This window comes from Notolabrus celidotus, chromosome 3 (genome assembly GCF_009762535.1).
Source record: "Notolabrus celidotus isolate fNotCel1 chromosome 3, fNotCel1.pri, whole genome shotgun sequence".
NCBI classification, from domain to species: Eukaryota; Metazoa; Chordata; class Actinopteri; order Labriformes; family Labridae; genus Notolabrus; species Notolabrus celidotus.
In genome coordinates this window covers 17,586,855-17,604,036 of record NC_048274.1, presented here as the reverse complement: position 1 = coordinate 17,604,036, position 17,182 = coordinate 17,586,855, and the positions used below count along the sequence as shown (strand labels likewise).

General features: G+C 40.0%; 1 protein-coding gene across 1 annotated transcript in view; it reads left to right on the top strand.

The window, feature by feature from the left end:
• phkb (phosphorylase kinase, beta) overlaps nucleotides 1-17,182 on the top strand; it is a 168,133-nt gene that overhangs the window by 19,413 nt on the left and 131,538 nt on the right. The window contains exons 4-5 of the mRNA XM_034680805.1: nucleotides 4,003-4,141; nucleotides 12,542-12,641. Of these exons, the coding sequence (XP_034536696.1) occupies nucleotides 4,003-4,141; nucleotides 12,542-12,641 (239 nt within the window). The remainder of the gene's footprint in view (nucleotides 1-4,002; nucleotides 4,142-12,541; nucleotides 12,642-17,182) is intronic.

Sequence of the window (17,182 nt, the reverse complement as noted above, 5' to 3'; positions counted from 1 at the left end):
ACATGGGTAAGACTTCAAGTACCCTCAGTCTCAAACATGTAATCTAGCTTGGATCATAGCTATGTACCCTAAATAGATATCCATGAATACGTCTGTATTATAGGTACAATTTCAAGTGACCTTATTTGTTTTCATAAATATTACCTTATGGAATGGAAGCTATTGCATTAACATTAGAAAAATAAAGTCAGCTCTGTTTTTCTTAAGTAACGAGATACTGCTAGAGTAAAATCCCAGTAGCTCACCATGGCTACACAAGAATGCTATCATGCCCCTGTTGTTCGGATTCATCCATTTTTGTTTAGCTTTTGGTTTTAGATATTGGAAGATAGCGTCTTTAAGTAGTATAGATGGTATTGTTGTTAGTTTGTTAACTTTGCACAGCCACCGGAGGACTTTGCAGATGTTTTCACATTAAGCCCGTTCTGATCTTCTGATCGCCATGCTTCATGGAGTTAAGATGATGCCTCTGAAATGTGTTTAAACTGGCTACATGGTTACTCAAAAGACAGTCAGAAAATTGCTGAAAATACTGGATCTCCTTTAATTCAGAAAAACAGAGCACAATTTTTTCTTGTGCGAATGCAATATGTGACAGTTCACTTTGGAGTTATATTTAGCACCTTCCCCATTGAGCAAGGCAAGCCCAACATCTGCAACATCAACAGACTCATTACTAACTAAACATTTGTCTGATATCACAGGTATCAGACCAGATTTAAACATTCTTTCAGGTTTATTTTTAATGACGGTTTAGATGGGGATGCCAAGTCTGTTTTGGAGGGTCCACTGTGATACCTGTTCATGGGGCCCAGTATTTCGAGCAACGTCCCTGTTACAGATGGAGGTAGTCTGAGACCTCCAGTGTTCCTAGCGAGCCCATCATTGAGAGCACCTGCACTCATTGCACCCAGCTTGAGCTCATCAGCCTGGCTGCTCAATAAAAGGAGATCCTTTCCCTCAGTTAGGTGTGTGCAACAGAGAAGACAACATCTTCAGTTGTTTTCTCTGCTTTTTGTTTGAAGAGTGTGTTGAGAGTGTGTATGTTTGTGGCTGTATTGTGGAGGGAAGGAGGGTGGCAAAAGGATAATTAAAGAGGATTGATCTCTCAGGAGAGTTTTTTTTTTTCAGATTACAGTTTATTTAGGCTATTTCCTTAGTTTGTCTACTCTTTGTAATAGAATTAGTGGGTGCTGTGGAGCTTTACACCTCCACTCCACCTTTTAGACCCCAAAGGCCTTACATTTGTTTGCATTTGAGGGTATTAAAGGTGACATATCATGCAAAATTGACTTTTTAATGGTTCTTTACCTGAAATATGTTTCCCTGGCATGTCTACAAACCCCCCGAGAATGAAAAAAATCCATTCTGCCCCTGTTTTGATTTCTCCACCTTTCTGTAAATGTGTGTGAAACGAGCCGTTTCAGACTTCCGTGTTTTTGTTACGTAACAACAATATCCGGTCTGTCACGGAGTCAGAGCTCGGAGCTTGTTCAGCCCATAGACTGTATAAAATAATACTGAATCCCTCCTCCGTTTTTCATTCCCTGCACAAATGTGTGCTAACAAGGAGCTTAGGAGGGAGGCATGCTAGTTGTAGGCTGTCTTAATAAACACAAAGGTCGCTTTGACTCCCCACGTCTGCAGATTTGAAGATCTAGTGGATGATTTTTATTTATCATAGATAAGTGCTAGCGCTAGTTAGCATAGCTACATAGCTACATGTCGTAGCTGTAGCTGTGTACCAAGACACACGTCAACATACTGATAAATAAAACAACAAGAAACAGAATCTGGAAGGTCCCGCTGCCTTTCTGGCAGAGGTCGGTTTTACTCCCCACGTCTGCAGATTTGAAGATCTGGTGGATGATTTTTATTTATCATGGATAAGTGCTAGCGCTAATTGGCATAGCCACATAGCTACATGTTCATAGCTGTAGCTGTGTACCAAGACACACGTCGACATACTGACAGATAAAACAACAAGAAACACTAAATCTGTGACCAATCCTTCATAAAAGGTCCTGCTGCCTTTCTGGCAGAGATCGGTTTTACTCCCTACGTCTGCAGATTTGAAGATCTAGTGGATGATTTGTATTTATCATGGATAAGTGCTAGCGCTAGTTAGCATAGCCACATAGCTACATGTTCGTAGCTGTGTACCAAGACACACGTCTACATACTGATAAATAAAACAACAAGAAACACTAAATCTATGACCAATCGTTCAGAAAGGTCCTGCTACAGGCGCCCCTCCGTCAGGATCAGATTCAGAGGGTTGAAGTAACGCAATCTCTGAGCAGCCGTGTATATTCAGCCAACATGTAAACATTAGATCAACGTGCTGGAGAGCCGAGGCACATCCACTTCCTGAGGGGGCGTGGTCAGAGAGAAAACAGAGTGTTCTGATGAGGAATGAAGAAAAGGACTTTTCAGGCATGCCAAAATCTGATTTCAAAGTGTTTTTTTGAGCATGAACTTTAAAGACATGTTTTGGGGACCTCTTAGACCAATATATATTGATGAAAAAAGTCCCCTTTAAGTTTCTTTTTGTTAGTGTCCCTGTCCATGACCACTGACCTTCATGTCATGCGGCTTGCAGACACGTAACAGTCCCTAAATATGAACAAGCCATCGAGCAGGCATTTTAAGAGCATGATGTTTGGTTAAAGTTTCTGTCAAACAAACTTGCAACACATGGGGAAGTTTACTTGAGTAATGTCTTCATTTCCTCTCTCATACTGGTGCATAAGAAACTTGTATAAGTGTGTTAACAGGCTAGAAGTTTACATACTTTTTGGAAATATCAAAATACCTGATCTCACTTTTTTTTATTTTCTGTTGGGTTTTTTGTCAATGGAGGAAAGGTGACTGTTTCTGCTTTCCTAATGAGAGTCAAAGTAGAGCCAGTGACTGGTGGTGAAATATTTCGACATCCACTCAGTTTTCACAACTCCATATCTCCCTTGTCATTGCCTTGGAAAGCATTTAGTCATGAAAACAAACTGACTGTTTTTATCTTGTGCAGCACAACGCACCTTTGCTGAAGCAGAACAATAGAATCATTAGCTGAGTTAACTCCAGGAGTTTCTCATCCTCGCTATTGTTGTAGTGCATTCACATTTTTCATGCAATCATTCACACTTCACTTAACTTGAAAAGGCATTCATCTGCCGTTGCACTCTTTAAGTGCATACTGTCTACATAACAAGTGACACTATTACATTACCTTTTGCTCACTGTCATCAAATGCTCACTTGTCTGCCAAATTCCTTTGCCCGACCCTTTACTGAATTGAATTTCCCTAGATTTAATTTGGTTAAGTTTAATTTATCTGAGGCAGATTATGCATAACAGAAACTTCGAGGAGAGGATGAGGCAGATTCAGTGAACAGCTGCACAGCCTGAGGAAGGTCAAAAGTCAGGCGGTGGCAGCAGAAGAGAGAGATAGAGCTGTAACCCTGCTGGAGGCGGTGGATACGTGTCTTTTTTGCACACTTTGCAAATGCAGACTGGCCTTGGAAATAGACAGAAGGAAAGAAAACACATGCTGGTAGTCCATTACTGTATGACTTCAGTGTGACTCAGAGGCTGCTCTGGCTGATAAAGCAGAGCAGAAGGAAATGACTGGGTCAAAATGTGTCAGGTAGAGATTTATGCAGATGTTGCTTGAGAAAGTGCTTTACTTTAATGTAGGAGTGAAAACAAAGTAAAGTCATGTAGTGTGGGAAAAAGATGGCATTCTGAAGAAAGCACTAAGCGTGCATTACGGCACAAATGTCAGTCTTCTGGGCTTGTGCAGGACATGTCCTCAGAACATGCAGATGAAGTTGCATTTGCATTTTTTTGAGACACAAACCAGTAAGCTATTTTGTAAAAGGCTGGTAGATGCCCCAGGTGGTTTTGTTTCAGCTTATATGGCTTAAAGGGAATGATAACATTTCTAATATGTAAAGAATGCTTTTTTCACCACTTCTGCCATCTCTCTGTCTCTGTATCCAGTCAAGGCAACCATTTTGAACTATCAGAGTCCCACCACTGGCCTCTTCCCGGTCAAAACATGCTCCACCTGCAAGGAGGCCAAGGTCCGGGACTCCCTGTACTGTGCTGCTGCCGCCTGGGCTTTGTCTATGGCCTATCGGTGAGTGCTTAAACGTCCACACACAAAGACACACACACATAAAACATACAGGGTGTATTGTTAATTTTAATATGTGTTGTTTAAAGGGATGACTCCATTTATAATAGTCATATAATAGTCATTAGGCTTTTGGCTTGCTGCTCGGTCCCTGCCCAGTTGTGTAACATGACCCACTAAGTGATACACACGTTTTTTTTCCAGCAGATATTTTAATGTATTTTCAGTGCTGGGGTCCATCTCAGGATCTGTGGGTACTGCATAAGAAACTTTTCCCTTTTAACAGCTCAGCAAAGGTCATGGAAACACTTGGAAGCTATAGTCTATCATCATCCATCAACATCCTTTGATGATATTGGTTATATTGCCTATTGCTAACTATTGCTAACCATTGCTAACTGTTGCTTCATTTTCTGTGCAGCATTTGTGTTTGCAACATAAACTCCATAATTTATTGATTACTGCATCCCCTTTAAATCATTCCCGTTATCATTTTATGGTGAGTCTTAATTCAACAGTAGACAGTATATTACACTGCGGCTTCACTCTGGCTTAATTCAGAGGCAACATAACAAAAAAAAACATTTTCTTGTGATTGTTTTGTAATTACAGTTTTTTAGTTAGCCGAGTGTGAACACCATTTTTATTTTGAAGAAGTAAAAATGCTAGCTTGTTCAGGTCTGTCCTTAAGAGGAAGGTAACAAATTTGTGTTAACAACACAAGTGTGTGTTGGAATGAGGTCAGATTTATTTTTCACGATACATTCCAGGATGCTTGGAAATCCAAACACTGAACAATAAGTTCATATATTGATTAGGGCTGTCATCATTAATGCGTTAACACATCAGTTTTTCAATCATGTTCTTTTTTATTCCTCCACACCAGTTATGTTTCCGCCCCTGCTGTCGCTGTGATGAAAAGTAACAACAACATTTGTTTTGAGAGGCACATTTCATTGATAAAAACAAGTAATATGCACTTTGTATCAAACAGACTTAAAATATTACCAAAGTACTTGGAGCATACCTGCCAACATTGGACTGTGAAAAATAGGGAGATTTTCTGGAGTATCGTAAAATCCTCCTATACCCAGCAAACCCGTACATATATGACCCTAAACTGCAGATTAATACATTTGATAACCAGATATCTAAGTCAAATACTTCAATGTCTCTTAATTTCAAAGTTTGCAGTAAAATATAGCAATGAAAACATACAAAATAAAAAAAAATCAATGTCGTTCAAAGTTCATAAACATGTTGGAGAGTGAGAGTAGAGTGAGCCACTGCAGTGAGGAGTAACGCACACATATTCCAGGTAGAGTGGTTTGCATTTACACCATATTTTGATGTTGATACCATTATAGTATTATTTCAATAGGTAATGAAAGCAGGAATCTCTGTAACATGAATCTACATTTCTATGTGCTTTTTAAAGTCATGTATCTGGGTCCTTTAAATCATTTTTATGACCTAACGCTAAATGTTATCTGACCTACAGTAACCTCTGCATCTTCAGCCTCTGCTGCTTTCTGCTCTTTATTTAAAGAAGGAAGAGATTTCCTCTGCATCTCCACCTGAGGTTATCAGGTAGAGTTAGTGATTTAATAACTTCACCTTCTGAAGTGATTGTGATAGTGACACTGTCAGCACTCTGTCATCAGATTCACACAGCTCTAAACTCTCCTGATGATCTTTAAAGAGGATGCTGCGTTATTGCACGTCACAACTTAAGTTAGCTAGCATGAACAGGGCTAACCCACTTTAATGAGGGATGGATCAAATCTTTAAACAGAGCAGAAGTTTATTGAACTCATAACAATTTGTCTAATAAACACTTCAGCTACCTATCGCTCGGTGTCTGGGTCTGTGTTTACCTGCTGTCAGAAACAATCTCATGCGGTGTCTTTTGGATCAAACCATCTACAGGGAGAGGAGGGGTGGATGCTTTTGAGGGTTTGAATATAAGGCTTAAGTATAGGACTTCTTGAAAAATGGTTAGATATTAGAGGATCCCATTAAAAATATAGTAAAAAAATGTAATTACAGTTTTAATGGGGCACGAGTCATAGAAGTTGAGGGACACTCATTTGATTGGTATCAACATGATATAGGGAGATTATCCGGAGAAAAAAACAACTTGGGAGTACAGCGGGAGAAGGGGTTAAAAAGCACTAGACTCCCGCCTGAATTGGGAGTGTTGGCAGGTCTGACTTAGAGTGTGAGCTATGACCTACAAGCAAAGCATACAGGTGCAGCTAATGAGACTGTCAGAAGGCAAGCGTATCACAAAAGCCAGCAGAGCACTATTAAGGAGTGTGCGAATCATCACAGACCTGTGGATTAGATTTAAGGGATGTCCTCAGGTTTGCATGCTTAGACCAGTCATATGTCATAACGTCAGGGTTAATAATAGCTTTATATATACACAACCTGTATTAAACAGAGAAAGCAACCAACATGGAACATGAAAAGGTCAAATGCTGCTGCATTAACAAGGGATCACTGGATGTCAGTTAGTAATCTGAATAATTTCCCACCATAATGACACTGATTGGACATGTTGTATTTCTCAATGTGTAACAGTGTTACCCTTAAGATTTGATTGAGTTTCAGAATTTTCACTGGTCAATTTCCAGTGAGTGCTATGGTGATATTTTGGTTTATCATGCTGCAGTGCTTTTTAGAGAATGATGTAGGACAAACCAAAAATGCTTTGTTACCAAAGTGTGCAGGTCCCGTTAACAGCTTTTCTCCCCTTGTTCTTCCTACTTTTAAACTTTCTGTTGTTTCCCTCCTGCTTTTGTTTGATGCTTACCGCCCCTGATCTCTAATCGGCCTCTGTCATTCAAAGACTTTGCTTTTTAAACACACTGGCATTATTGGTTCAGGGAAAACACTTTAAAGTTTCGCTGAGAGCCGTCTAAAGGCCCCAAACTCCTTTTATCAGCTGTCCCTGCACTTGATGCCTGCATTCCTCCGTGATTAGTTTCTAGGGAGAAGAGCACTTCCACAAAATGAGCTTGTAATAGGACATAGAAGAGAGGAGGAAGGACGGGGAGAGCAGTGGCGATAGAGAAAAATTGCAGATGGAGAGAAAAAAGGCGAAATACATAGAGAAGGAGATACTGAAGGAGGATAATCAGGTGGGCAAAGGGGGAGATGAAGCATGTGAAGCGATAACATACAGGAGGACAGAGGGGGAAGATGATGAGAGAGAGAGAGACAGAGTGAGGGACTGAGATTGAGGGGAAAGATGGAGGGATAGAGGAGGGTAAAAATAGAGAGCACTGCAGTGATGTGACCAGCGGCAGATCCCTGTCATCAGTCATGGCTGCCTCCTATTAGAATTGTCACTAGGATTTAATTAAGATAATTCCCATCTGACAGGCCCGGCTACTGCCATTACTTACCTCCTACTGCTGCTGCATGTGTGAGAGATAGAGGGAGAGTGTGCATATAGGAAATTCAATGAGTAGACTGGCACTTGGATTTGCCACTAACTCCTTTTCTAAGTGTCCGTGATCAGTTTGATCCACCATTACACAGTCCTATTTAATGCTTTTCTTTGTTCAGGAGATTCATATTCTCAACATAGAAATCAATTACTTAACTGAGAGATTATTAATCTTCAGCTAAAATTAAACTCAAAACCTATCATTCCTCCTGAGTGTATGAATAGCTGCTCCTTGTGTGTGTGTAAATGTAACCACTCGTGTGCTTGTTAGTAGTATGTTTCTTAATGGTTTTATTTGATTTATTTTAGGCTTTTTAGTATTTGATTGCTGAGATCCTGGTCAGCTCAGCCACTTTGTTGAGAAACCAGGGAAAGAGCCGGCACATAAGTTATACACTGCTACAAAGGGGTTGGTGTTATCACATAATTAAGTACATTTTTACAATTTCCAACCCAGTCATTAGTGTAAGTGTCCAGTATATGGAGAAAATTCTCTGTTCTTCACTTTGCCATCAGAAAGACACTTTATTTCGTATTATTTCGAGGATGCATCAAGCCTCTGCCTGCAGTCCTCAATCAGCTGTTCAGGCTTCAAAAGAGACAAAAAATACAACCAAACTAAAAAATCTGTGATTTTCAAAGTGATGATGACAAGTCGTTTCCTGTGGAAGGGAAGAGAGATTCCTATGAAATGGATAAATAACTAACTGACCAGCAGGAGAGAACACATCACACCAATTTTAAAATCACTTTACTTGCTCCCAGTCAATTTTAGAATTGATTTTAAAATGATTGTGTTGACTTCTAAGGCTCGTAGGGGGTCAGCTCCAGACTACATTGCTGTCCTCTTGACTCCCTATGAGCCTTCATGTTACTTCAGATGCTCCGGTAGGTCATTACTAAGTATTCCACTCTCAAACAGAAACAAAAGGTGATCAAACATTTTCTGGTAGGGCCCCTAAGCTGTGGAATGACCTGCCAGATGATATCCAGGAAGCTAACACACTGTCGTCTTTTGAGTCACTTTTAAAAACTCATTATTTTAGATAGCTTTTTATTGATTTTATGGTTTATTTCTTTGATGCTTGTTTTAATACTTCTGTTTGATAATATGTTCTTCATTACTGCCAACTGCTTTTTACAACTTGTTTGTAAAGTGCTTTGTATTTTTTTTGAAAGGCGCTATATAAATAAAGTCATTATTATTATTATTATTATTATTATTATTATTATTATTATTATTATTATTATTATTAACTATTGAGAATACTCTCATACAGCCCATAGACTGTATAAAGTATGGATATAGTCTCAGTGACATCCCCCATTGGTTTCTGAAGCAGACTTTTGAAAACTAACAATGGCGGTCAGCATATTGAAAATGCTGACTCAATCTAACTTTTGGTCGACCTAGCTACAGGCAAAGAGGTGGAGTTGAGGTGGGCCTAATCCTTCTTGTTTACAGCTACAGTGTATCAAGACAGCCGGGCCCCTGATTATGGAAAAATCATAACCTTATTATCTTAAAAACGAATGAATGTTAACCTTCTGCCCCCCCAACGCCCCACCCACTATCACCAGCATAGAGAAATAAGCTGCTTAATGTTGCTGGCTTTTGCGAATGAGTTTGTATGTGGCTTGTATGTGGCTTTAAAGAATCTCCCCCAACGGGGGACAAATAAAGTGTATCTTATCAAGGGCTTTTGCATCCAGCCTCAAGTGAACACTTGAGGAACTGTGGTTTATAGCACTTCCACATTTGCTTAATTTCTCAAGACCAGAGGTTTCCACTTGATACATACCCACTTGAGAATAAAATTAAAAAAACACACTATCCCTTTAATTGGGTATGAATCCCAGTTTCAAGCACTGCCGTCCTTTTCTGATATTCTGTAGTTGTCTCAGCAGTTGTATTTCCCTGATTGATTGTAATTAAATTTGAAGAGCTGAGTGTGTCACTGTAACCCTCGGTCACTGTTGGATCACCTCATGCATATTACAGTGCTGCGTACTTGTATCTCGGTAATGAATGCACGATGAAGGACATCGGAAGATGAAAGCTGCCTGCTGTATCCTCCACCCACTATCAGGTTTGATGTGCAGGGTCAAATCTAAAAGACACTGTGATTAATGCACTGTGGATCTCTGAAATTTAAATAACTTTCACCTTTCCTCTGTCGATACGGAAAGTCATAATTAGCCTGACCTCTGCAATGTAAATCTGAGACCTGCCAGCCCTCTGGGAATGTGCTGACTCCTATTAAGATCAATGAAACTGTAACTGATCAACTTCAGAGTGCTGTCCTGCTGGGAATATGCTGTTGAAAATTTCACATTATTAAACAGACAACAAATCAATGCTTCTCTAGAAACGATGCTTTATATTGTAGTGTCTTATTTACTCAGAATTAGTAATGACATGAGTATATTCTTTTTTTTTGTTATATTTTTGGGCTTTTTACACCTTTATTTTATAGAGGAGAGGACAGTGGATAGTGTAGGAAACTGGGAGAGAGTGGGGGAATCACATGCTAGAAAGAGGCCCAAGGCTGGTTTCGAACCTGGGCCGCCCGTTAACTGAACCATTAGGTTCAGTCTGTGCCCTAAATGAGTATATTCTTAGCTGCTGTTTAACGGGCTTACAGGACCACATGGACTCATTTTAGAAACTTAAGTGCACAAATGGATAGCAGCCTACAAGGATGTTAGGGTTATATTTGCTAAGCATAATATGAGACTGTAACTGGCCCATATATTTCAACATTTAAGATTCACATACAGAGAATCTCTTAGTTAAATGGATGTAGGTCTGTTTTTTTTGTTTGTTTTTTTGAGGAAGCTTTTGGTTTTTGTCAACGTTGGTGATCCCCTGTGTAGGAAAATTCAAATTTTATATTTAAGCAGTCTAATGCATATTCACACTTTAGATAAATTTAGGTTTTATACTTAGATTTTCACGAGTATGTTTTCATTTGAGTTTTAAATTCACATTTATATACAGGGATAGTTTTAATATTATTACATTATTTAATAATATTGCGGTTGATAGCTGAGCTTCAGCTGTAGTTCTACAGACTCTTACTCAACAAAGAGGCCAAGTTGACCAAGATACCCTGTGGGTTATACACTTAATATTAACTAACTCATATAACCCCCTTAAGTATGTGTACAATTTAATTGTATTCTAGATTAAACCAATCAATCAATCTTTATTTGTATAGCGCCAAATCACAACAAACATTATCTGAAGATGCTTTTACAAACACAGTAAACACAAAGACCCAACATCAAGACAGAAAACGATACAGTCCCCTCTTACTGACAGGACTCGATCTTATCTCATGTTAATCCACCATGAGCATTGCACCTCCCAGTATTAAGCTTGTTATAGCGGCATGGAAAAACGTCCTTTTAACAGGCAGAAACCTCAGACAGAACCAGACTCACGTTAGACAGCCGTCTGCCTTGACCGAGTTTGGATTGGAAATAGAGATAGAGGAGAATAAGAGAGAGAGAGAGAGAGAGAGAGAGAGAGCAATGATAGTCATATAGCTGTTGCCGCTGGAGTCCAACATGTTTGTAGCAGCTGGAGTCTGGAACGTCCACAACAGCAGGATGTCTACGGCAGCAACTCAGAGGAACCATAGACACAATGGAGCTCAGGGACTCCAGAAAGGTCTATGGTTGGTAACTTTAATGAGACAGGGAGATTGACTTCAGATTTGTAAATACTATTTATGTACTGTTGTGCAGAACTTTTGGATGCTTTATCTTTCTTTCTTCTGTCTTTGTTTGTTTCTTTCTTTGCTGCTCAAGTCTTGTACATGCGTAGGTGTGCTGTAAATCTTTGTTGTGGAAAATATAAAACAAGGTTATTTTGGCAGTGTGCTTTTAAACCACCTGCGTTAGCATTTATTCCCTCACATTCCCAACCAAAATGCTGGTCCAAAATGAAATACTCAATACTAAGATTAAAGGTCCCTTTAATCAGAAAAGGATAGGTACACAGATGATCCATAAAGCAACACAGGCAGAAGTAACCAATATGCAAAGGCAAAAAAGGCTCAGTAAATTATAAAACAGGCCAGAGCAGTTGGCACTAAACCTGAGAAGAAGGCAGGAACACGTACACAGAGGGACAAGATCAGCTGGCACAGAAGGGAGAAATCACTGAGACCTTATGCACTTGGGGAGTGGAGACAATGAGACACAGGTGGGACACATTAGGGTAATCACAGACACAGGAAACACAGAATGGCAGGGGGTGAGGTTTCTAAAATGAGAATGCAAGGTTAGGTACAACATTAAACAGGAAACACAAGAAATCTAACATGAGGGAAGGAAATAGAATATCCAGCCGTGAGACAGGACAAAGGCACTTAATATAACTATATGGAGATAATCTATCTTCTCACTTATGGTCTGTTTTGCTTTTTTAGGTCATATTGAGGAACCAGTATTTATTTCAGTCTTTTACAGAACTTTTAGGGGAAACTTCTACCATTTGTATTATGAACTCTGTATATCAGAGTAAGGTGTGCAGCACACAGACACTGCAGTTGATGCTGATGTCCATTGTTGTTAGACGTGGAAGGTTCCGCAGAAGAACTGCAGGCTGTTTGAACTTTGATTTGTAGAATTATTACTTAAATTCAAACAATCTAAGAATATAGAGCCACATTATTAAAAAATAGCATCACATTGCAAAGTGTGTTTGTGTGTAAGGGGGGGTACTTGCAGGCACTGTGGACATGGCTCCATCAGCAGGAGCTTTCTTTGCAGTACTAGACATGCAGAAGAAGTTTTTTCCCTTTATCCTCTTCATTGGTCATCACACTATCTTTGAGATAACTTTGGGATTAGGAAAAGAAGTTGGAATTATTACAATGAAAGTGTTGCTCATATCATTCTTGTTCCTTTCCCCATCTGTTTTTCACTCTACACAGACGTATCGACGACGACATGGGGCGGACTCACGAACTGGAGCACTCTGCCATCAAGTGCATGAGAGGGATTCTCTACTGCTACATGAGGCAGGCTGACAAGGTGAGTTTTCAAGCCCTGCTTTCACACTGCAGGTTTGCTTACAGGCATCCTGCAGTCACACTCTGTGCTACCGATCAAACATGTTCCAGAGCTGCTTTCATCAAAGCCTCTCTGAGCTGCTGCTTTGGACACATCCTGTTCCTCTCTCGTAACATTCATACACAAACAAATCACAACAGGAGTCACTTGCTTTTGTCCTGAGGGTGTAATATCCAGCAATCTGTTAATTGCCAGAGACTTTAGCTCTAAAGGGGGAAATTTCACGCCTCGTCTGCAGGAAAGTGATGCATGCGCATACACGAGCATAAGCAGCCTGAGGATTAAAATAAAGGAACACACCATTTGATGTACCTATCGCAGAATCATTCACATCTACTGATTTTTGTTCTTCGTGAAGAAGATCTTTTAATAGAGCAGCAGCCTGTCGTGTCACTGTGTTAACGCATGTGTACAGTACGCCTTTGAAAGTCATTCTGTTTCATTGTGCCTCGACCTTGACGACCTAATTTAGGGGAGAGCTTTCCTGTGTCTTAATTACAAAGCTTCGTTTACACAGTTAATTACACAGAGCAGCGTTTGTTTCAGCCCCGTCTCGAACACTTTCGGGGAACATGGATCTTTTAATGAAGATGTGCCACAGGGCCACAGCTGGGCAAATATGACTGAACAGCAGCTGAGCCCTGCTTATAGGCTGTAGAAACGAAGGGGATGCAGCAACTGTGACGGTATGGACTGTATGAAACATGAACGCTGGCACAGTGACGGCATCCATTGGTTACTGAAGAGGTGTTTGATTTGTATGGTGTTTACCATACTAGAAATACTGAACAACTTACTTCTGGTCGATCTGGTCGATATGGCAAAGAGGTGGAGCTGAAGCTATAGCCTGACCGCCTAGCACAGCTGTAATGCACCAGCCTTCAAATCATCCATGCCCTTGATTTTGCATAACTCTCGACCTTAATAGAATTAAAACAGATAAGTTATAAAAACTTACAGCTGTCAGAAATTAGCCAATAAGGTAAAGGGACCAAAAGCAGGATTTGTTTTGTATCTGGCTGTAAACATGTGTATTTCTTCTGTAAAGAAATAGTGTTTCATTATCAGTGTTTCCTTGGCTTTTGGAGGCAATGTCAAGTGGACACTCGAGGAGCTGCAGTTTTTTCTACTTCCACACTGGCTTCACCATGGTATCAACCACGGGCTGTATTTTAATTGGACTAGCACTTCCATCCTCTGCTATTGTGAGATTTGAAGCCCAAATACCACCTCCATGTGCAGTGAGATATTGCAGGACTGATGTCACACCCCTTCCACAATCCGAAACTTTAACTCACCGATGAATCGTTGAGCATCCCTCAGGTTGGTCCTGACAGCAGAACAAATTCTTGTGCTGATTTAGAGCAGACATTCACAGTTATTGAAAAATTCAAGGACTCTTGGAGCTATCAACCATGACGCTCTCTCTTCTTAGCACCAGATAACTGACTAACACCAAACTTCTCCAAGAAATGAACACTTCCACATAAATGAGTATTATACAAACTGACTTTAATTACAGAAAGCTTATTTAAAAAAAAAAATTATGTTTTTTTAATTTTCTAGTTTGAACCATGTTCCATAATATGTTAACATGGAGGAGGTGGCTTAAAGTCCTATGCTGCAGTCAGTCACCAGGGGGAGCTCTAAAAGTCATGGCTTCACTTGAGATAGCTGTTTTTTAGACAATTGTTAATGCAGTCTATGGTATGAACTCATTATCTGATGTGGCTGAGCTCTTAAGTACACCTTGCCATAACATCAACCTAAATGTGCCCATAGATGACCTAATGAAACCGTAATATTTGAAAAAACTTACACAATCATCATTGCAAATATTTTTTCTGAGGTAATAAAATCAGTCCATAAGTAGGATCATTTGTGTCTGGTTTCAGTCAATCAGACTTTCTTTTTGCAACCCCTGATGGCTGTGAGAAACACTGCAAGTTAAGCATCACAACACCTTTGAAACCAGAAAAGTTAATCCACCGCTTTTATATAGTTTATGGCCCAGCTGTCCGTCTATGTCAGTGGTGTTTAGTGAACTGAGGTACTTCTTCTCAAGGTGAGTGAGTTTAAAAAATAAAAAAACAAACTATAAGAGAGCTCATTTTGCTCATTGGTTGCATTATTATTTTCCTGCAATCCTACAAAGCAATCACAGCGAAAAGATGTAAGGGTATGAGACTGTTATTGTCTCTCCAGAGAATCAAAGATTTTTTTTCAAAGGCTGATTTAATTAGTAGTTCTATACTAACAATGGAGTAAAGAATTTCATATAGTGTGAAATCTTTTGTCAGCTTTATGACTTGTCACCAGAAAATATTCTGTAGAATTTCTCATCTGAAACACTGTGGTCATTATTGACTTATTGTTTTAGATTTACAACCTTCAGATTCAAAATTTCATTTTCCAATGCTCTTAATCATAAAAGCACTGTATGACACATGCCCAAAACCAAGTGGCAGACAAACTAAGCCATTCAGCAGCCACATGTGTGTATGTTCATCATATATAAACTAACATGTATATTAAAGAAATGCCTTAATGTTGGTTTAAAGTAACAAAAACTTAGCAAGATGTTAACTTTTGATGTGCCTGCTGACGTCTTCTTTGCTGCCTTGCTCTCCTAACTTTTATTAGCTCTGACTTCACAGTACTTTACATTAATGCTATTCCTTACCATGGGTTGTGTTTGAATATCAGATGTATCTTGTGGTGAGTGGTTGTATGAGATGCAGGGATTTTGTGCTGGCTATAGATGTAAAATAAATGCATAAAGCATGCTGGTATCATTTCCCATTACTGAGTGAAGCAGTCGGCATTGAAGTGTTTCTCTAATTTGTAGCTCATATTGGTGCAATGCAGCACTCAAAACAATAAGCAAGATGTCGGTCCTCTGAAAATATTCCCAGAGTACAGCCACTTGACTCTGTGGCTCTGCTGGAGCAACAATCAGAGAGGCCTCCACTCACAAGTAGGTTTTATATAAACACAAACAGCAGCATCTATTGTAAGCTGCTGATATAAGAAAGTATTTCACTCAATTTCACACGCGCACACATGCTCGCATCAGCCGCTGTGGGATAGCAGGAAGTGGAGCAGTATGTGTGAAAGTAGGACAGAGGGTCTCCACTATGACCTGACGAGGAGGGAAAGCAGTGTGCAGAGGTAGAGAGCCTGAGGAAAGACTAGATTAGAAATGGGGGGTCTGAAATAAGAGAAAAAAACAAAGTGAGCAGGAGAAAAAAAGAGGAAAAGACTGAATGATGGGAAGTACGAGGAGGAAAGGGATGAAAGCAAGAAGCACGGGAGGGTGGGAGTAGGAAGAGAGAAATTGAGACAGGGAGGTGGAGCTGGATGATTGAGAGAGCAGCAAGAAAGGTGGAGAGAAGAGAAACAAACGAGGGGAAAATGGGACAAAGGGGCCAATTATTTATAACTGTGTGATGGGACAGGCGGCCCAGCTATAATTTGCCATGTTGTTGGGTTGATTCTACAACACACTCAAACACACACACACACACACACACGCACACACACGCACACACACACACACACACACACACACACACACACACACACACACACACACACACACACACACACACACACACACAAACAAAGCCACCAAGAAAACGCAGAACACAAAACACAGCTTACATGTTCTCTGTTTTTTATATTTTCTGTAAACCAAAAGACTGAATCTGACCACTACATGCCCCTGAGCTGAACCATGTTATGCTGTTCTGTATATCTGAACAACTATACTCCTATATAACTTAATCTGAGAGGTAACAGAGTACATAAATCCTACCTTTTAGACATGGAATCTGCCCTTCAATAACGCCAGCCTAGCCCTTTAATGTTTTTTAAGCAACTAAAATTACAAAAGGAATAGTGAACATACTGAAATTCATACTGATATTCATACTGAAATACAAAATGTTCAGCTGAACTGACATTCAAATTTTTTTTTAGATGCTACGAAACAGGTGGATCTGTGTCCCACCTCTGCTCCTGATCAGGCAGCGGGGGAAAATGTGCTTGGCATGACGGATCCATCCTTGGCATTCATCTGTGTGGATGTCATCACATACCTCCTCCATTGCCTGCAGTAGTGCCACACACTCGTAGGGTCTGTGTTCGTACACTTTCTACTGCAAAGCTGAAAATAGTTGATCTATTGGATTAGAAATGGGGACTATTGTAGAAGGTACAGCGCTGCTAATTATGGGGTTGTTGGTGAACCAGTTGTGGGTCTGAACAGCACAATAGAAACTCACTTTATCCCAAATGACAACGCAGGTGGCCTGGTCCTCTTCTTTGAGATGATGAAGATATTTTTGAGTTTGTCAAGGAATGTTAGCAAACTGTGAGTGATGGAGTGTTGTAGCGTCCCATCTGTGCATGGTGATGTATGACTCCAAGCTGACCAATAGCAGCCCACATGGTGATATTCTTGCATGCTGCCTACAGACATTGACTATGGCAAGGTTGCC